We start from the raw sequence: 21,238 nt of genomic DNA, 5'->3' as shown, positions 1-21,238 counted from the left end.
TAGTTCCGGAGAGTCATTCAAAAAAATAAAATAAAATAAAATAAAATAAACATGGTGGATTTAAAAAAAATTTTTTTTCAGTTCTTTCCCTCTCTCACACAGTCCTCTCTATTCATTATATTTAAACACACACACACACACACACGCTTCAAATGACTTCCCTTCTCATTCAGACCAATTGTTGACTTCAAAGGTATACCTCAAAATTCCCTTCCAGATATCATCCTGGATTAATCCTACTCGATTTCCCTTACCCTGTTACCTGCAGTGACCTAAGCCACTGCAGTGACAACACCGGATCCTTAACCCTCTGTACCACAAGAATCTTCTTCTGTACCACAAGAAGATTCTCAGCATTTAATCAATTTGTCAGTTATGGTGTACTTATTCACATGTATCTTATTTGTATTCTGCTAGTCATAATTTTATATTTGAAAGTGAATCTAGTCCCTGCTTCCACCAAATATAGGATGATCATTCAACCTCAGTTAAAATCCTTCAGTATGGAGTAGTTCATTATCTCAAGACATGGCTTCTTCCATTGAAATCAAATCTGACTTCCTAAAATTTCCACTTATTGATTCTGCCTCTGTATAAACATTAGTTGGAATCTTTAAAAGTTCTGAGTACACTTATCTATTCTCAAAGTCTTTCTTTTCTCCAGGATAAATTCCAGGATATACTCCAATTTCTTAAAAAATGGCTTAGCTGAAAATGAGGAACCAGAGAATGTTGACATCAACACAAAGCAACAATATTCACTACGGAGTTCCTGTTGTGGCTCAGCACATTATGAATCTGACTAGTATCCCTGAGGATGCAGGTTCAATCCCTGGCCTTACTCAGTGGGTTAAGGATCCAGCGTTGCCGTGAGCTGTGGTGTAGGTCACAGGCACAGTTTGGATCCTACATTGCTATGGTTGTGGTGTAGGCCAGCAGCTACACCAATTTGACCCCTAGCTTGGAAACTTCCATATGTCACAAGTGCCGCCCTAAAAAGACAAATACATACATATATACTTATATTCACTATATATATCACCAGAATTTAATATACCACAGTTTTTTTCATATACACTATGGGTTCTCAAACTTTATAAAGTGCATCAGAATAACCTGGAGAACCTGTTAAAACACTGAACATTGGGCTCCACCACTACACACACCCCAACTCCCATCCCTGGAGTTTCTGTCACAGTAAATCCGTAGTGGGACCAAAAATTTGTGTCTCCAACAGGTTTCCAGAAAATGCTGATGTTGATATAGGAACCACACTTTAAGAACCACTATACTATACTTTATATAATCCAGGCAGACTGGAACTCTTTTAATTTTTTTATTTTTTGTCTTCTTAGGGCCACAACCGCAGCATATGGAGGTTCCCAGGCTAGAGGTCGAATTGGAGCTGTAGCGTATAACACAGCCACAGCAACACTGGATCCAAGCCATGTCTGTGACCTACACCACAGCTCACGGCAACACCAGATCCTTAACTCACTGAGCAAGGCCAGGGATTGAACCTGCGTCTGCATGGATACTAGCCAGATTCGTTTCTTCTGAGCCATGCTGGGAACTCCCTTGAACTCTTTTAATCTTTTAAGGTTAAGTTTTCTCATTCTCTTGTACGTATCTAGAGACCAGGCTAAAGTTGTTTGTAAAGTCTGGCTAAAGTCCTGGTACATTTGGAAAATATACATATGGTAAAATATATTTTAATTTTTGTAATAGGTAATAACTGGAAAGAGTTGGACTTTCTCTCAAATATTTTATTATTTATAGAGCTAAGTTTTATTTGGGGCAAAATTAGGACTTAAGCCCAGAAGACAACATCTCAAACAACCCTAAGAAAACTGCTCTTATTTGTTTATTTATTTATTTATTTTTTGGCCTCATCCACAACATATGGAAGTTCCCAGACCAGGGATCAAACTCACACCACAGCAGTGACCCAAGCCACTGCAGTAACCCTCTGAACCACAAGAGAACTCCTCTCAAATATTTTAAGTAAAATACTGTACCTGGAATAGGTTTTGAAGGATCTTTGCAGAAAGTACAAGATTGTACTTCTTTTGCGTCATACTCCGCCCTAAGTTGTTTAATTTCATCTATTTGCAATTGAATCTTTGAGGAATTATTTTCAATATGCTTCATCCTGTAAAACATAATGGCTTTTTTATGTTTCTTTCAACTAATTTAATTCCATAATCATACAATTCAAAGTAAAACAGGTTAAATTACTGCTTCATTTTGGCTAAATATCCTTTTGTACCATTATTAACTTAGGTGGAAGTTTATAAAACAATGACCAGGAAGGTAACTAACCTCATAAGTGAGGAAAATTTTTCTTTCAAGGCATCAATAAAATCTTATACTGCCTATGATTCATAACCTTACTGGAAATTTTTGTTTGTTTGTTTGTTTGTTTTTTGTCTTTTTCCTATTTCTTGGGCCGCTGCCGTGGCATATGGAGGTTCCCAGGCTAGGGGTCGAATCAGAGCTGTAGCCACCGGCCTACGACAGAGCCTCAGCAACTCGGGATCCGAGCCGCGTCTGCAACCTACACCACAGCTCACGGCAACGCCGGGTCGTTAACCCACTGAGCAAGGGCAGGGACCAAACCTGCAACCTCATGGTTCCTAGTCGGATTCGTTAACCACTGCGCCACCATGGGAACTCTGAAATTTTTAATGTTAAATAATCTAGCCACAAAGTACTTACTCCCTCTAGTTGAAAAAGACCTTCACAATTTAAAAATTATTTTTGTTAAGTAATTGTATCAGTTTCCTGTGGCTGCTACGACAAATTACCACCAACTTGGTGGCTTAAAACAACAGGATTCGTTTTTTCACAGTTCTGGAAGCCAGAAATCCAAAATTAGTTTCATTGGGCCAAAACTTCTGTTTTCAGAGTTATGCTTCCTCTAGAAGTTCTAGGAGAGAATCTGTTCCTTGCCTCTTTCAGCTTCTGAGGGCTGCTGGCCTGCTGTGGCTGCATCTGAGGCCACAATACCTTCTCTCCTTGGGCTTGTGTCAATGTTCCCTCTACCTCTCAGCTATAAGAATACCTGTAGTGGCATTTAGGGCCCACCTAAATAATATAAGATAATCTCCCTATCTCAAGATGCTTAATGTAATATGTGCAATGACCTCTTTTCCAAATAAAGTAACATTTACAGGTTCCCAGGATTAGGATCTAATTGGGGGGGGGGGGAACTATTATTCAATCTACGCTATCAATTTTGATCCTAGAGTTTGAGGAATGATAGCACAGAGTTCATCCAGAAAGTGGGGAACTGAAAGACCAAGAAGTAGAGATAAACTTCTTCTAAGCCTTACTTGAAATTTATTTCCTAGTTTATCCCCAATATTTTGGCCCAGGGAGGAAATAATACATTTAATATTGGTTAGATACATAAATGTCATGGGGTTTTTGGCATAGTTAAAAACAAGCCTGTTGGTAGATAACTGCTGCCTGAGTCTGATTGTAGAGAGCTCTTGGTAACTACAGGTGGCTCAGAGTACGATCTTGCAGTATTTATGAAAATAAGAGTGACTGTGGAAATAAAATATCCTTGGTTTTCACCCAAATAGTTCTGCTTTGGGAAAAAAGATATGTTAAAAGTAAAGAGACTTTCAAAAAAATTGAGGAGTTCCCATCGTGGCGCAGTGGGTAACGAATCCAACTAGGAACCATGAGGTTGCGGGTTCGTCCCTGCCCTTGCTTAGTGGGTTAACGATCCGGCGTTGCCGTGAGCTGTGGTGTAGGTTGCAGACGCGGCTCGGATCCTGCGTTGCTGAGGCTCTGGCGTAGGCCGTTGGCTACAGCTCCGACGGGACCCCTAGCCTGGGAACCTCCATATGCCGAGGGAGCGGCCCAAGAAATAGCAAAAAGACAAAAAAAAAAAAAAAAAAAAAAATTGAAAGCAGGGACTTAAACAGATACTTGTACATGTATGTTTATAGTGGCACTATTCACAATAACCTAAGGTGGGAAAAAAACCCAAAGACTCATCAACAGATAAGTAGATGAAATATGGTACATACATACAATGGAATATTATATTCAGCCATAAAAAGGAATTAAGCTCCAAAACATGCTACAACATGGACGAGAACTTATCTAGCTGTTGCTCCTTACTATAGCTACTTTTTTTTTCTTTTCTTTTTTTCTTCTTTTTAAAATAAAATTTTTACTTTATTTTATTTTTTTGCTATTTTAGGGCCACACCTGTGGCACATGGAGGTTCCCAGCCTAGGGGTCAAATCAGAGCTATAGATGCCAGCCTACATCACAGCCACAGCAATGTGGGATCCAAGCCATATCCGAGACCTACACCATAGCGCATGGCAACACCGGATCCTTAACCCACTTAGTGAGGCCAGGGATCAAATCCACATCCTCATGGATCCCAGTTGGGTTTGTTAACCACTGAGCCACAAAAGGAACTCCTATAGCTACTTGTATGATATCTTAATCTTTAACAATTTCACTACAATAAATCTAACTAGTTCTTATTGCTTATAACAGTATTCTTACTCTTCCTGCATTTCCGAATTGCTATCTTTCACCAGTTCGAGAAAATTATCAGCCATTTTCTATTCAAATATTGTTTCTGTTCCATATTCTCTTCTGAGTTGTGATTAGACATAATAACTTTCTCGCTCTATCCTCCATGCCTTTTTTTATAATAGCTTTATTGAGATATAATTCATAAACTTGAAAATTCACCCTTGTAAAGTGTATATATAATTCAGTGAATTTTAGCATATTCAATTTTTTCTTTTTTCCTTCTAGGGTCACACATGTGGCATATGGAAGTTCCCAGGCTAGGGGTCAATTCGGAGCTACAGCTGCCAGGCTACACCACAGTCACAGCAATGCAGAATTCTTAACCCACTGAGCGAGGTCTATGCCACAGCCACAGCAATGCCAGATCCAAGCCACGTTTTTGACCTACACCACAGCTCATGGCAATGCCAGATCCTTAAACCCACTGAGCAAGGCCAGAGATTGAACCTGCTTCCTCATGGTTAGTAGTCGGATTCATTTCTGCTGAGCCTAAATGGGAACTCCTTATAGTTTCAGTTTTAATAAATGCTCGCAGGGCCCAAGAAGCTTTAGTGCTCTTCTTATCTTTTGTTATGATTTTGCCCTAATATATTTGTCACTATCTTGTCAGCTTCCTGTTCCTTTTGGAAAAAAATTTTTTTCTTAACTATTTTATGTAGCATTCTGCCCCAAGAGGAAAAGCTATTCCAACGTCTAGCCAGCAACACCACCACTGAAGGTCAAACATTATATCATCTTCCAGGTTGACCTGAAATAATCTATAAGAATAATTTAACCATCATTTACTAAATGGAACACTGAAAACCTGAGAATATTCAACAAGAGTGAGCATTTTATCCTGTCCCACTAGGTTACTTACCTTTGTGTATCACAGGATTAAGTGCTCTAATTCAGATGGTAATCATGAAATTGTACTACTAAACCTTCCATACAAGAAATTACCTGGAGCAGTTATCTGCATCCCTAATTTTATGATTCTACAGTGTGCCTCCAATTATCCTAAAAAATATTATAAAATTCTCAAACAGAATTTCAATAGGAAAGGTAACATAAAAATATGGTTTTAAAATAAAATTGAGGAGTTCCCGTCGTGGCGCAGTGGTGAACAAATCCGACTAGGAACCAGGAGGTTGCGGGTTCGGTCCCTGCCCTTGCTCAGTGGGTTAATGATCCGGCGTTGCTGTGAGCTGTGGTGTAGGTTGCAGACGCGGCTCGGATCCCGAGTTGCTGTGGCTCTGGCATAGGCCAGTGGCTACAGCTCCGATTGGACCCCTAGCCTGGGAACCTCCATATGCCGCGGGAGCGGCCCAAAGAAATAGCAAAAAGGCAAAAAAAAAAAAGAAAAAAATAAAATAAAATAAAATAAAATTGAAATTCAAAAAGACTAAGAACCATTTGTTATAGCTACCATGGCTAGTTAACATAACCAAGTAATAATTATCACCTTTTGAGGTACTTACTAATATACTTACTTTTCTTGAAGTTGGAGTATTCTTTTCCTGTGATATATCAATGCCGTGGGCTCTCCTGCCAAAACTTTAAGTCTTCCATGAAGAGAGAATGCAGTTCTTTGGTCTTTCTTTATAGTTTCAATAAAGGCATCATATTCTTTTTTGATTGAAGTTAGAATGGACTTGTATGCAGTGACATACTCTATTACCTGAAACATGATTTTTCTGCCTATGGTACTGAATTTTTTTTTCTAGAACACTATGGATCAAAAGCCTTGCAAACAGCATTATAAATTTTTTGATGAAATATGTGCAATTAGAAGTCTAAAATTTTACAAATTTGAGCTTCACTAATATTCAATATGACTGGCTATTAAAGACAGTTAAGGTATGCTCTTTGTGAATCATAATTCTGTGAGTTTAATATTAGAGAGAAAAAAAAAACAGAGTTTTTCCTCTACTAGTTATTAACACATACATTATATGAGATCAGTTAAAACCAATACCAGGTCTAATTATTCCAATTCTAGATCTCTTAAATATAGGGAATAGATGTGAGCAATCAACAATTTTGTCTGAAAGATACAATTACACTTTCTACCCCTGCTACATCTCTAGTCTCTGGTATTCCCCACTGGTTTTCTGTTAGCTAGAAAATACCTAGAAAATATTATTCAGGAAGACATCTGGCTTATCAAGAATTATACAAGGAGGAGTTCCCGTCGTGGCCCAGTGGTTAACGAATCCGACTAGGAACCATGAGGTTGCGGGTTCGGTCCCTGCCATTGCTCGGTGGGTTAACGATCCGGCGTTGCCGTGAGCTGTGGTGTAGGTTGCAGACGCGGCTCGGATCCCGTGTTGCTGTGGCTCTGGTGTAGGCCGGTGGCTACAGCTCCGATTCAGCCCCTAGCCTGGGAACCTCCATATGCCGCGGGAGCAGCCCAAGAAATAACAACAACAACAACAACAAAAGAGAGAGACAAAAGACAAAAAAAAAAAAAAGAATGATACAAGGAGATAACTAATCAAAGCCAAATACCAGGAAAGGATTTGAGTGGAAGATACAGGTCATCTTTTTGACATGACCATACTACCTATCTACCCAAATCAAGATTGCTACCTAGGAACTTTCAATAAAATAGAGGCCATTAATCTACAGTTTTCCAAATTACACACCCACTGTTTTCAGCCATCCTCCATGCCACAAGGCTCTGTGATGGGCTGGAACAATCCAAGACAACTCAGATATGTTAGTGGATAGCAAACAGACTTATACTGACATCATGATTAGCTCCCACATGGGTTTGCTAGAAGAAATATATCCTGGAAAAGCACACACTGAAATCTTTAAGAATGCACTGAAAATGCATTAAAGTAAAAGAGGTAAACTGTATGCCAGAGATAGAATAGCATGACCCACAAAATATTATAAAATTTAGGAAAATTCACCCTAAACCCACATTTTCAGCTTCTCTTGTAAACTCTAAAAAACCTACCATGATGGGGAGTGCCCACTGTGGCTCAGTGGTAACGAACCCAACTACTATCCATGAGGATGCAAGTTCAATCCCTGGCTGGCTTCCCTCAGTGGGTTAAGGATCCAGCATTGCCTTGAGCTGTTGCAGACACAGCTCCGGTCTGGTGTTGCTGTGGCTATGACGTAGGCAGGCAACTACAGCTCCAATTCAACCCCTGGCAGGGGAACTTCCAGATCTGTGGGTGTGGCCCTAAAGACAAAAACAAACAAACAAACAAACAAAAAAACCACGACCCTGTAACCCCCCCCATTGATTAATGGCAGTAATCAGCTGGAGCTTAAGATTAGACTTGTTCTTATCTCTATCATACCGCTAGTGACATTTTTCATAGAATAGGACAAACTATTCAAAAATTTATATGGAACCACAAAAGACCCAGAATTGCCAAAGCAATCCTGAGGGAAAAAAATGAGCAGGGGGCATAATTCTCCCACACTTCAGACAATATTACAAAGCAACAGTAATCAAGATGGTGTGGCACTGGTACAAAACAGACATACATACCGATGGAACAGAATAGAGAGACAGATAAACCCAGAGACCTATGGTCAATTAACCTTTGACAAAGGAGGCAAGAATATAAGATGGGGAAAAAGACAGTCTCTTCAGCAAATGGGAAATCTGCACAACTGCACATAAATATTCCTTGCTTACTAAGTTCTTCACTCTCTCTGCAACTTAACCCCAACTTTTTTTTTGGTCACGCCCATGGCATGTGGAAGTTCTCAGACTAGGGGTCAAACCAGAGCCACAGCAGCAACCCAAGTCACTGGAGTGACAATGCTGGAGCCTTAACCCACTGCGCCATAGGGAAACTTCTACCCTGAGCACTTGTTACACGAATTTTAGGTCCTCCTTGATTTTATTCAGGCATGGTTCTCTAGGCCAAATCCTCATCTTTGATTTTAAACAGAATTCAGTATTTGTTCTCTGGTTCTAAGTACTCAGATACCTTCATCTTCTGCCCAACAAGATCCTTCCCAGAGGGAACAATGATTAAGGAAGACAGGCTTTAAGAGTTTATTAACAATCAAATGGGTTGGAATAACATGAAAATGGAAAGGCAGATTATCTTATTGAGAAAGTAGAAGGGAAGTTTCTCTAAGTACCAAATGATTTCTATTCCAGATCCCCTCTCAGTCCTGAAGAATTGGATTCTTCACAATGTATAAATGTATACTTTATAACTATACAACATACAAAGAGTCCAAATGGAAATCTTGAGGGATAGGGAGAAAAGGACTAAAGACATAGAAATTATCTTTTATTTAGGAGTTCCCGCTGTGGCACAAAGGGACCTCCGGCATCTTGGGAGCATTGTGATGCAGTTTCGATCCCCAGTCTGGTACAGTGGGTTAAGGATCCTGTGTTGTCGCAGCTGTGGCTTAGATCGCAACTATGACTCAGATCTGAGCCCTGGCTGGGGAACTCCACATACTGTGGAGTGGCCAAAAAGAAAAGAAAGAAATTATCTTTTATTTGATCCCATGCCTTTTCTCTAAGAATTAAATTTACTAATACCTCCTCCAAAGACTTTAGCATATTTATACTAATTTAAAGCAGATAGCTTTTCATGTAAGAAAACTTCTGACAATTGTTAGCATTTGGACCTGCAAAGATAAGTATGTTACAGTTATGATAACTTTCCTTTGCTATTTCACACAAGTAGAATCTCAGCATGATATTTATAAAACCAATTCAAAATACTACCTTTAAACATTCACCTAATATGTTCCTTAATGACTAACACACCAAAGCAGTATCATCGATCATAACAACTTATAAAACGAAGCTAATTTACCACCTGTCTAACTTGCCAATGTTCTAAAAGATAGGTTTTCTAGATAACTTAAAAGGAGGAAAAGGAGTTCCCTCTGTGATGCAGTGGGTTAAGAATCTGACTGCATAAATTCCTGTTGTGGCTTAGCTGCTTAAGAACCCAGCATAGTCTCCATGAGGATGCAGGTTGAATCACTGGCCTTGCTCAGTGGATTAAGGATCGGGTGTTGCCATGAGCTGTGGTATAGGTTGTAGACACAGCACGGATCCCGAGTTGTTGTGGCTGTGGTGTATGCTGGCAGCTGTAGCCCAGGTCTCTGTGGAAGTGCAGTTTTGATCCTGGGCCTGGCACAAAGGTTTAAAGGATCCAACGCTGGCACAGATGTGGCACAGGGATTCAATCTCTGGCCCAGGAACTTCCATACACCAAGGGTGTGGCCTTAAAATTTAAAAAAAAAAAAAAAAAAAAAGGGAAGATTCTTTTTTTCTATTTTATACTTTTATGGATATGCATCAATTTTCTTAATTCCATCTGTATGTATACATCACTACTTAGTGTTCCCTTTTCCTTAGAGTGAGGCACAATATTTTAAATTAGAGGAGAAATAAGACTCAGTGCACAATGCTCAAAAATTACAGAAAACACTGAGTTCCTATTTTTCCTATGACTATTTTACTCAGAGACCAGTGGTTTACAGAATTCTTAACCTAAGCAATTATTTCTTTGAGATAAGGAGGAAAGGGTGCTAACTTGACTTATTTTACTGTCAGGTCATCTTCCAACGGGGGTTAAAAAAAAAGTGAGGTAAAAAAATGAGGATTGGTGGCCATATTGCATTTGTTTATAAGGAAAAACAGGTATTTCTAAAACCTTGAAAAGCAAAATCAAATGTTACGTTAAAGCCAAAGCATTTTCTGACCTCCCTATTTCCAAAGTTCAGTCCAGTCTAACATTTTGTTTACTGTGCCTATGGAGACCTCTAACCTACAAGAGGTCTCAATTTAATATGCTAGATCAAATCTAAACCAAGATTTTAATGATACCACAAACCAACCCAAAACAACAAGGAATTACCAGGTTCCTGCTTACAGCCCAATTCCTAACAAATCAGATAATACTTTAAGATGGAGGGTCAAAATAATGTAGGAGGACATAGCTAGGTTGTTGCTCAAAAACTAACAGCCTGAGAGTTCCCGTCGTGGTGCAGTGGTTGACGAATCCGACTAGGAACCATGAGGTTGCAAGTTCAAACCCTGCCCTTGCCCAGTGGGTTGGGGACCCGGCATTGCCGTGAGCTGTGGTGAAGGTTGCAGACGCGGCTCAGATCCTGCATTGCTGTGGCTGTGGTGTAGGCTGGTGGCTACAGCTCCGATTAGACCCCTAGCCTGGGAACCTCCATATGCCGTGGAAGCGACCCTAGAAAAGGCAAAAAGACAAAAACAAAAACAAACAAACAAAAAACTAACAGCCTGCACTTAAGCTAAAATAATTGAAACACTCATTAACTGCCGAGTAATATAAATCCAGCATTGCATTTTTCCCATTCATTTCTTTCTGACAAATTAGATGAACTTCTCAAAACTGAAAAAAAGAACATAGTCAAATAATCAGGGACATTAGTTGTCACGACAGACAATTTCTACCACATAAAACCTCCACTGTCTGAGAGCATTATGATACCTTATCAAAAACGTTTCGGTATATGATATAATATTCATCAGCAGGTCCTTCCTCATTACAGCCCACTCTTTGAGTTTCTGTGATTATGTATCTTTGCATTCTTTCCAAAAATTCTTTGTCACTTCTACTAATGATAGGAGGGAGGACTGCATGTTTATTTATTCCTTGGACAGACATATGTCACAATCTGCACACTTGTTCACAAGAGAAGTTAAGTCTTGGCCTGCTTTTGCAACAAAACTAAAACTTGGATAAGCCTGAAAGAAAAGAAAAAGCCATCAATTAACCTAAAGTTTAAAATAAATTAAATATTGATCTAAAAAATGTCTATTCGTTTCAGAAAAAAAAATGTCTCGTGGATCTCCAAGATAAATATTTCAACCTATGAATTAAAAGGTCTAATCTATTCTACCATATGTTGTTATACCTTTGGGATAGAAATAGCCAACACCAGTCAATAAAGAGCTCTTTTCTTATTAAAAAGTCATATGTAACATATGATCAGTTTCTTATGTTTAACTCAACACTTTCTAACGGAAGGTTTATTAGCATTTTGTTTATTTGTTTCATGTGGGAAAACTAGTTTGGAAGCGTTCTGATGACACAAACAAGGTCAAATATTTCTCTACCCATGTACCTAGCTGACCCGGTCAGTCATCCACACACAACAGCTATAAATGATTCATGAACTTATTTTGACAATGAACATTACTATAATTCTTATCTTTAATATGCTAAATCTACACATCAATGATTTAAAAGATAACAAACTATATATTCCACTGCTCTTTTAGTAAAGAATCAATATCCAACTAGAGTTGGATACAGAAGTTGGCTCCTGAGATCTATTTACATTAACATTAAACAAAACCATGATTTGCTTAAACATGTATGGCAAGGCAAAGCTTTTTTTTTTTTGGCCGCATATGGAAATTTCCAGGCCAGGGGTCAAACCTGAGCTTCAGCTGTCACCTATATCACAGCTGTGGCAACACCAAATCCTTCAACCATTGCACTGGGCTGGGGATCAAATTCACATCTCAGCAGCAACCCAAGCCACTGCAGAGTCAACACCAGATCCTTAATCTGCTGTACCACAGTGGGAATTCCCAAGGCAGAATATTAACTCCCTTCATTCCCATTACAGGAGTATATATTCATGGTATAAAATTTGGAAAATATAGGAGTTCCCATCGTGGCTCAGCAGTTAACGAACCCGACTAACATCCATGAGGAGGTGGGTTCAATCCCTGGCCTTGCTCAATGGGTTAAGGATCCCGCGTTACCATTAGCTGTAGGTCTAAGACGTGGCTTGGATTCCACATTGCTGTGGCTCTGGCATAGGCTAGTGGCTACAGCTTCAATTCGACTTCTAGCCTGGGAATCTCCATATGCCACAGGTGCAGCCCAAAAAAGACAACAAAGGCAAAAAAAAAAGGAAAATACCAACAAAAGAAAATTAATACCAAAAAACCCAGAATCCCACCACCCCAAAATGACTGTTTAATATGGCATATTTCCTTCTAATTTTTATAATTTAATTACAGAAGTTAGGTTAACACTTTTATTCCATTTTCAAGTAATGATACAAGACATACAAGTAAAAAAAATAGCACAATGGATGGGGTAAGATGTATGGGGGAAAATAAAAAAGGGAAAAGGGATAGAGAGTAAGGAAGATGGGAGGGTACATTTTTATATAAGGCATTAAGTAAGGAAAGAGGAGAACGCTCACTGATAAGGTGACATTTCAGAAATCTGAAAAAAAAAGACCTAACGTAGTGGTCGAGGCAGCGAGATCTAAAAGCCCAAAGGCCTCAAGGCAGGACAGCATATCTGACAAATAGCACGAAGGCCAGTGGGACCAGAAGAGAATGAGAAAAGATGAGAAGAAAGATCAAGTCAGAGAGATAGCTGCCAGATCATGGAGAATATAGGGCTTCAAAGGCAGGACCTTTATCAGCCCATGGGACACTTTTGCACAGGTTAGAAAAAGACGTCCCTTTCTCTGGGCAGATTTGGCAAGAGGAGCAATGAGCTAGATTGCGGCCTCTAGTCATTCCAGTGTGGGAATGACAGCTTTGCTTACAGGAACTTAGGCTTAACTCTGAGTGACATGGGAAACCATTAGAGGGATTCAGTGTGGGTATCAGAGAACTGTCGACAAGGACCATAGAGTTTTTGGCCTCGGCAACTGAAAAGATGGAAATTGCCATTTATGAGATTCAAAGAGCAAGTTCATAAGATCAGGAGTTTGGAACTGCTTATTAGAGATGTTAATTAAACAGCTGGATGTGTGAAGCCAGAGTTCAGGTGAGTGAGTCTGAGTGAGAAATAAGTTTATAGGTCATTTGCATGTAAATGATATTTTAAAATTATTTCCAATCTTAAAATTTTAAGTATTTTTAAATTAGAGAGAATGGAAAGACATTTGGTAAATACATTCAAAGCAGAGGTCCAAAGACTGGGCACTCAAAAAAAAATTAAAAAGAAAAAGAAGGTGTTCCCATTGTGGCACAACAGAAATGAATCCAACTAGTAACTATGAGGTTGTGGGTTCGATCCCTGGCCTACCTCACTGGGTTAGGGATCTGGCATTGAAGTGAGCTGTGATGTAGGTCACAGATACAACTCGGATCCTGCATTGCTGTGGCTGTGGTATAGACTAGTGGCTATAGCTCCGATTCGACCCCTAGCCTGGGAACCTCCATATGCCACAGGTGCGGCCCTAAAAAGCAAAAGAAAAAAATACAAAGATCATGCACTCCAGAGTTTAGAGGTCTGGTAGATAACCAGGAAGAAGCAAGAAAGCCTATAAAAGAGTGTCCAGGGGAGTTCCCTCATGGCTCAGAGGGTTAGGGATCCAATGTTGTCACTGCTGTGGCTCAGGTTCAGTCCCTCACCCAGGAACTTCCCTGTGCCACTGGTTGGGGTGGGATGTGGGGAGGGGAGGAATGTCCAGGGAGAGAGAAGAGAGATGGAATTAAGTGAAGAAAGCATTTCAAAGAGGAAAGGAGTGATCAACTGTGTCAAACACTGTTGAAAGTTCAAGTAAGATTAAATGACCATTGAATTTAGCTACAAGGAGGTGATTAGTAGCTATAAGAGCCATTCTGATTGGAGTGGGTCCAGTCAATGGAAGGAAAAGAATTAGAGACAATGAGTATAGACAATTCTTTCAAGAAGTGTTGTTGTAAATGTGGAGATTAGTTGGTAGAACATGGGTTGTAGTCTTCCAAGGAGAAGAAATGGAGTCTTTAGAAAGTGCCAAAGTAGGGAGTTCCTGTTTTGGCTCAGCAGTAACAAACCCAACTAGAACCCGTGATGATCCGGGTTTTATCCCTGGCCTCATTCAGTGGGTTAAAGGATCAGGTGTGGCCGGGAGTTGCAGCGTAGGTCATAGCCACAGCTCAGATCTGGAGTTGCTGTGGCTGTGGCATAGGCTGGTGGCTACAGCTCCTATTCGACCCCTAGCCTGGGAACTTCCATAGCCATGAATGCAGCCTTAAAAAGACAAAAAAAAAAAAAAAAAAAAAAAAAAAAAAGGAAGAAAGAAAGAAAGAGCCAAAGTATGAAAGAGCATATCAGGAACTTTGATTACTTCAATGTTAATAAAGTGGTGTAAAGTGAGTAACGGTAATGGGTTTAGCAGATTAGGCTGTAAGGAAGAGGCTGAATATCACATTAAGAAATTTCGCTATGTGGGAAAGGAATCTGAAAGAGAATGGCTGTTTGTACATGTATAACTGAATCACTCAGTTGTACAACAGTAATTATCACAACCTTGTGAATCAACAATACCTCAATAAAGCTTAAAAAAAAAAAAAAGAAAAAAAGAAATTTGGAGTTCCCATTGTGGCTCAGTGGGTTACAAACCCAATTAGTATCCATGAGGGTGTGGGTTCAATCCCTGGCCTTGCTCAGTGGGTTGGGGAATCTGGAGATGCCATGACCTGTGGTGGAGGTCACAGAAGCAGCTCAGATCCTGAGCTGTTGACGCTGTTGTGTAGGCAGGCAGCTCCAGCTCCCCAATTCAACCCCTAGCTCGGGAACTTCCATATGTCACATGTGTGACCCTGAAAAGCAAAAAAAAAAAAAAAAAAAGGAAAAAGAAATTTGGATTTCATCTTGAAGGTGAATTAAAATAATGACATAATCATTTTTTTATTTTTTAGAATATTTTGGAGGCAACAGTGAAGGTAGGTTAGAAAAGAAAGACTGGGAACAGAGAAAATTAAGGAGGACCTACTAGTCACTTATGATGGAACATGAAAATGTGAAAAAAAGAATGTATATGTGTATGTGTGACTGGGCCACCTTGCTGTACAGTAGAAAACTGACAAAACACTGTAAACCAGCTATAATGGAAAAGGTAAAAATCATTAAAAAAAAAAAATTAAGGAGGACCTGAACGTGGGGATGGGGATGCAAAGGAGAGGGCACAGAGAAATAAAGTAATTAGACAATAGGAGGGGTGTGTATAAGGATTCTGTGGTTTGTACAGCGGAGAAAGGCCAGGGGAAGTGCTAACCCGCCCGCCTCGCCGGGAGAGCGCCCCACATTCTTCAAAAATTTCCTCTTAGGATTTTCACCACAATTCCAAAGTCTAAACTTGGAAACTCTACAATAAAGAACCATTCCGCAGGTTTCTTTCCCCTATGGCTTCATTAGAAAATTTGAAAACTTCTGACGTTTTTCAACATATTAAGCCATTGCACACCTCGAAGTGACACACTAGACAGAACCTTCTCAGACTAGGGGAGCCTAGGGGGTTGAAGGTGGGGAGGGGCTATAGGCCGAGAAAAAGACCGACCCAAGGTTTTAGGAGCATCACCTATTCAGCTTGCCTGGAGTTGGCCACAGGAATGCCCTTCCCTTGAAGAACCGGGAAGCGTTCGGTGGTAGATGGCTGATCCTCCGCCCCTCACCGCTTATGTAAGGGGATGAACAACACTTTGGTTCCTCCACCCTTTTCCAGCCTCCTAACTTTTCCTCCTAACCATTTCCAAGCCATTTACACTTTCCCCGAAACCATTACTGCGCTTCACCCTTGCTCCCACCTAACCTTAACCACCTTCAGCAAACCCCAACTCCAGCGCTAGGCTGTAACTAGGTATAGTAACCAGGAAACCCGGGCGTGTGGAACTGCATCTCGGGACAAGAAGTCCTAAAAAAAAGAGAAAGCGTTGGAAAACTACAGTTCCCAGAAAAGACTTCTACTTCCTCCCTTTCCCTCGTGAGGCCCCCCCCTCAACCCCACCCCCTTTGAAAGACCCTCTTGGCCACGTCAACTAGAGGGAGAAAGCTTTTTAAAAACAATTTTTGAGTTGTTTAAGTCTACTACTTAGAGAGCACTCTGGAGGTTAAAATAAAAAGTAAGCCAGGCTAGAAAAGAGAAGCTAGGTCACGACTTGGTCTGGCATGTGGTTGGACAGCCGCTACGACAGCGCTCAGGCATTGCATGGACGCCTAGGAGGCGGGGCCTTGGGGGACGTCGGGAAAGCCTTGGACCGTCGGAGCGCCCTTCCTTTCGGATCCGCCATCTGTGGTGAGTGTGTGCTCTAGGTCTTTCTCCGCCCCGGGGCCCGCTGTAGCCCTTCTTTGTACCCAAATCTCACTCATTTTCTTCTTTTCCTCACGCTCAGGTGGAACCGCCGCCAAGATGCAGATATTCGTGAAGACGCTGACGGGCAAGACCATCACTCTCGAGGTACGTGCGAGGCAGAGGCAGAAGGCACGGCCTGAAGGAGGGGGGCTTGAGGCGGATTTCGGCACTCGCGCTGTATTCTGCTTTGCAGTACGTTTCCGAGCCTGCCCTCTGAAACCTGGCTTTGAAGTGAGCGTTGTTACTGCTGAGCAAGGGCTTAGGGCAGGTTTTCGGTAAAAGGTCCGAGCCTGTCACCTCGTCCCGGCCAGGTAGCTGAAGCCGGGTTGGCGTGGCGGGAGGGAGGCGTCCCCCGCAGCTCCGCGCGAGCACGTGTGGCTCGGCTGCCACCGCCGTGGCCCGGGCTGGGGGAGGAAGTGTGCGTGCCTGGGAGCCCGCCCAGTGTAGAGAAATCAAGAGGCGTGGGTGACTTCAGTCCCCAGAGGCTGCGTACCTGAGCAAGCTTCAAGTTGAATTGAGCGTTTATTTTAGTTTCTTTTGTGTTACTAATATACTTGCATTTCAAAACTTATAGGTCGAACCCTCGGATACAATAGAAAATGTAAAGGCTAAGATCCAGGATAAGGAAGGTAATTTTTTAAAACTAATCTCAATATGGATTAATATAATCATTTTAAAACTCATCTGTAGAGGCTCAGGCCATTAGACATAAATGCTTTTGGTGGGGTGGAAGAGGTCAGGTTGACAAAAACGCTTTTGAACTAAGACAGTAGACAAATGTTTTGGCATGGGGCTAAGCTGCAGTACCTTCACAAGTGTGAGTTTAGATGAACTAGTTAATTTACATCTGTTATCAGCTATAAAATGATCATGTTAACCCGTATTAAGATTAAATAAGATAAAATTAAACATTTACTTTAGACATTGTCTGTAGCAAAAACCACTGATGACTATTAGTACCATTTATTTGATTCAGGATTGTAAATCTTGAGCAGATATGCTTGATTTGCAATCACTTAATTTTATTTATTTATTTTAATCTAATTAGGGATTCCTCCTGACCAGCAAAGACTGATCTTTGCTGGCAAGCAACTGGAAGATGGACGTACTTTGTCTGACTACAACATTCAAAAGGTCTGTATGGCAGAAAGAACAGGTCTTAGTTTGGAAATTTTGACCAATAACAAAAGTGAGAAGAATAGCATTAGATTAGAGTAGGTTCCCAGGTGCTTCCTACACTGACAATTGAGAAATGCTGCTACAGTCTGACATTTTGGGTTTTGCATGTTGTATCACAGTGTAATTTAAAGTATTCCTTAATCTTTCTATAAACTAATAGTTTATATAGAAATCAGATATCTTTTTTTCCTGAGACTCCATCTGTGAGTATATTTATGTCACATCCAGTTAGAAGATGCATGATGTTGGTTGTCCGTTTTCAATGGAGCAATAGCATTGATAGAATAATTTTTAAAGCCTATTTTGTTCAATAACAGGAGTCCACTCTTCATCTTGTATTGAGACTTCGTGGTGGTGCTAAGAAAAGGAAGAAGAAGTCTTACACCACTCCCAAGAAGAACAAGCATAAGAGAAAGAAGGTTAAGCTGGCTGTCCTAAAATACTATAAGGTGAGCCAATTTAAAATAGGATTTAATAGACTTAAAAATTTTGCTTGTGTAATTGGTTTTAAGCTCTTTAATATAAAGGTTTGGTTTTTTCCTGTTTAGTATTCAGATGAGCTTTATATAATGTGGTGTATTTACCATTTGCTTAGTTATTGCAAACTAAGGTTCTGAATTTGAAGTTAGATCCAGGTTCGGGTCTTAAATCCATCTACCACTTGGAAGGCTGGACTTTTAAAACCTCTGAAATTTCTGGAGTAATTGAGGATTTGGGATACCTGAGTTCCTAAGTACAAAGTACTAAAAACTACTGCTGTCATGTAATTAAAAGACTGATTGTTTTGAGTCATTTAAACTAGATTTAAGAACGTGTTATGTGGAATTCCCTGTTATGTGGAATTCCCGTCATGGCTTGGCGGAAATGAATCCGACCAGGAACCATGAGGTTGCGGGTTCAATCCCTGGCCTTGCTCAGTGGGTTAAGGATCCGGTGATGCCATGAGCTGTGGCATAGGTCGCAGACGTGGCTTGGATCTGGTGGCTCCTATCTCGAGTTGCTGTGGCTCTAGCATAGGCCAGCAGCAACTGCTCCGATTGGACCCCTAGCCTGGGAACCTCCATATGCTGCAGAAGCGGCTCTAGAAAAGGCAAAAAGACCCCCCCCCCAAAATTTATCTTAACACCAAGTTTATGCTTTTTAGGTGGATGAGAACGGCAAAATCAGTCGTCTTCGTCGGGAGTGCCCTTCAGATGAATGTGGTGCTGGAGTTTTTATGGCCAGCCACTTTGACAGACATTATTGTGGCAAATGTTGCCTGACCTATTGTTTCAACAAACCAGAAGACAAGTAATTGTATATTGGTTAATAAAAGACATGAACTAACATTTAATTTGTTGAATTTTATTTCAGTGATATAAAGAGTGATTTTTAAGCATCAAATTGATTGCACTTCTTTGGTAACCTATACTTGGCCGGATTCATATTAGCTGTCTAACTATAAGCCAGTTTGTCAGCATTGTTTTTTGACCTCAGCACTACTGACATTTGGAACTGATAATTCTTTGTTGGGTTCTGTGCATCAGAGACTGAATAGCATCTTTGATGCCAGTAGTACACTACACCTCCCCAGGATCAAAAAAACCCAGAAGTATCCATACATTGCCAAGTGACAGCTGAAGGTGAGGAAGAACTCCCACCCCCACCCCTTGAGATCTTGACACTGGTTTCTGTGAATTGGCCTAAATAACCTGGCCTTAAAAGAAGCTATACAATGTACTTGTTTCCTACAAAGGAAGTTTAAAGATGCTGTAAAATTCATTCCAAATGCCTTAGTTTGGGATGCTCAGTGTTTGCTATCTGCCTTAATAGGGGAATTCACTATTGTCCAATGTTAAAGTGCTTTAAGTTTATTTAGCTGGTTTTTAGATTCAATGATATACCAATAATTAACAAATGCCCTTTAACCATATTTCCCTGCTCCAGTTGGAGGTATCCTTAAATAAGGTTTTCTGGTTGTGTAGCATTTGACACACATAGTAACATTTGGTAGAAGTTTTTGTCCACTAGAGGTGAATTATGACTTTGAGTAAAATAAAAATAGCTGCTGCTCTATAATAAAGAACATTCAAACACTACACTTTTTTTTCTTTTATTTTTTTTTAGGGCCACACCCACAACACATGGAATTTCCCAGGCTAGGAGTTAAATTGGAGCTGCAGCTATGCCACAGCAACATGGGATCTGAGCCACATCTGCAACATAAACCACAGCTCATGGCAATGCCAGATCCCCAACCCACTGAGCAAAAGCAGGGATAAAACCCATGTCCCCATGGATACTAGTTAGATTCGTTACCACTGAGCCATGACAGGAACTCATTTGTACTTTCAATACAATTTTAAAATCCTGGATCCCAAGAAGTCTTGGCTGGAACTTCTTTTTCTTCATAACAAACAATACCATCTCCCACTTTAAATTCTATCTTTTCTTCATCCAAACTGAGACCACAATCCATTCCAGTTTTGATGACAGAAATATCATCTTTATGGTGTTTCAGTGAGATCAATGAGCCTTAAAAGAAAGTTCATATATTCAAATAAATAGTTATTGTAGCACAGTGTTTAGAAAATTACAATGAAATTATAGATTTTACAGTTCTATCATGTTAAATAATGGGACTAAATACCAGCAAAACCAAAGGAAAATGAAGTTTGCTTAATACAAGGTGCAATTTCTGTCGAAAAATACTAATAAATCTTCCTTTTCAAAGGTAACACTTGGCAGAGGATGGGACTGTACTCAGGACTTGACAGATAAACCAGGATGAAGAGATGGCAGGCAAAGGGTCCTTAAAGGATGGAAATAATTAAAATAATGTAGATCGAGAGTAGGAGATATGGCTGGAAAAGTAGCTTGGGACCAATTTTTAAAACCTTACAAGACTGGGGAACTGACAATTTTGGAAGACTCACTGGGACTGGAGACCAGATAGGACTTAGGAAGAAGTGGCTGAACAAGGATCACAGGAGCGAAAGACAAATATTTCAGATGGTTACGTAGGATCATCAGGTTTTGGTGACTGGATGTGGTACGACATTGCTTACCCTTCCAAATGACATGCCCATTACGGATTAATTTAAATTTTTTTTGCTTTTCCAACTGTCCCTTTTGGACTCTGCAGCCAGCAACAGGAATCTTCTTCTTCCCTTCTGTTATGGAGAAGGTAGCTAGTATAGAAGCCTCACCTTAAGGAAGAAGAGAACATTAATATAGAGAAAACAAAAAATTCTGAGAAATAATTTCTGACATTCTGCAGGGCAAGAATTAAAGGTGTGAGAGAAATGAGAAACACATGCATAGAGGTCCTGATTTTCTGGCTCCACCAACTTCATTGTCCTGACCAATATCAGAAATAAAAGACCAACAAGCACATGAAAAAATGCTCAACATCACTGATAATTAGAGAAATGCAAATCAAAACTACTATGAAGTA

General features: G+C 40.3%; 3 protein-coding genes across 18 annotated transcripts in view; 1 reads left to right on the top strand and 2 right to left on the bottom strand.

Annotated features, from left to right (window-relative positions):
• The window catches only part of CLHC1 (clathrin heavy chain linker domain containing 1), a 54,604-nt gene extending 38,167 nt beyond the window's left edge, over window positions 1-16,437 (bottom strand). For 4 of the 9 annotated variants that reach the window (XM_013996158.2, XM_021087532.1, XM_021087533.1 and 1 more), the window contains exons 1-4: window positions 15,832-16,437; window positions 11,019-11,275; window positions 6,042-6,229; window positions 2,019-2,152 (exon numbers count right to left, since the gene is read on the bottom strand). In XM_013996158.2, the coding sequence (XP_013851612.1) occupies window positions 2,019-2,152; window positions 6,042-6,229; window positions 11,019-11,195 (499 nt within the window). In that variant the 5' untranslated portion in view covers window positions 11,196-11,275; window positions 15,832-16,437. Of the gene's footprint in view, window positions 1-2,018; window positions 2,153-6,041; window positions 6,230-11,018; window positions 12,258-15,831 lie in introns of those variants that run through there. The other 5 variants (XM_003354820.4, XM_021087535.1, XM_013996159.2 and 2 more) reach the window with 5 other exon arrangements.
• On the top strand, window positions 16,487-19,135 carry RPS27A (ribosomal protein S27a). Its single transcript, XM_003125136.5, has 6 exons — window positions 16,487-16,566; window positions 16,664-16,728; window positions 17,198-17,252; window positions 17,672-17,757; window positions 18,120-18,251; window positions 18,947-19,135. The coding sequence occupies exons 2-6, from the start codon at window positions 16,681-16,683 to the stop codon at window positions 19,094-19,096; spliced, it is 471 nt and encodes a 156-aa protein (XP_003125184.3). The 5' UTR covers window positions 16,487-16,566; window positions 16,664-16,680; the 3' UTR covers window positions 19,097-19,135.
• MTIF2 (mitochondrial translational initiation factor 2) overlaps window positions 19,289-21,238 on the bottom strand; it is a 41,839-nt gene continuing 39,889 nt past the window's right edge. For 7 of the 8 annotated variants that reach the window (XM_021087524.1, XM_021087527.1, XM_021087530.1 and 4 more), the window contains 2 exons: window positions 20,850-20,990; window positions 19,289-20,316 (listed from right to left, as the gene is read on the bottom strand). In XM_021087524.1, coding sequence (XP_020943183.1) covers window positions 20,144-20,316; window positions 20,850-20,990 — 314 coding nt within the window. In that variant the 3' untranslated portion in view covers window positions 19,289-20,143. The remainder of the gene's footprint in view (window positions 20,317-20,849; window positions 20,991-21,238) is intronic. The other variant, XM_013996153.2, reaches the window with a different exon arrangement.

This window comes from Sus scrofa, chromosome 3 (assembly GCF_000003025.6).
Source record: "Sus scrofa isolate TJ Tabasco breed Duroc chromosome 3, Sscrofa11.1, whole genome shotgun sequence".
Lineage (NCBI taxonomy): Eukaryota > Metazoa > Chordata > Mammalia > Artiodactyla > Suidae > Sus > Sus scrofa.
The sequence above is the reverse complement of the archived record's forward strand: the minus strand, read 5'-3'. Positions and strand labels throughout refer to the sequence as shown.

Bases quoted from the DNA above. Each gene is read 5' to 3' on its own strand.
- RPS27A (XM_003125136.5), top strand. From the start codon at position 16,681: ATGCAGATATTCGTGAAGACGCTGACGGGCAAGACCATCACTCTCGAG. The intron at 16,729-17,197 runs GTACGTGCGAGG...CAAAACTTATAG, and splicing joins GCAAGACCATCACTCTCGAG to GTCGAACCCTCGGATACAAT. The intron at 18,252-18,946 runs GTGAGCCAATTT...TATGCTTTTTAG, and splicing joins CTGTCCTAAAATACTATAAG to GTGGATGAGAACGGCAAAAT.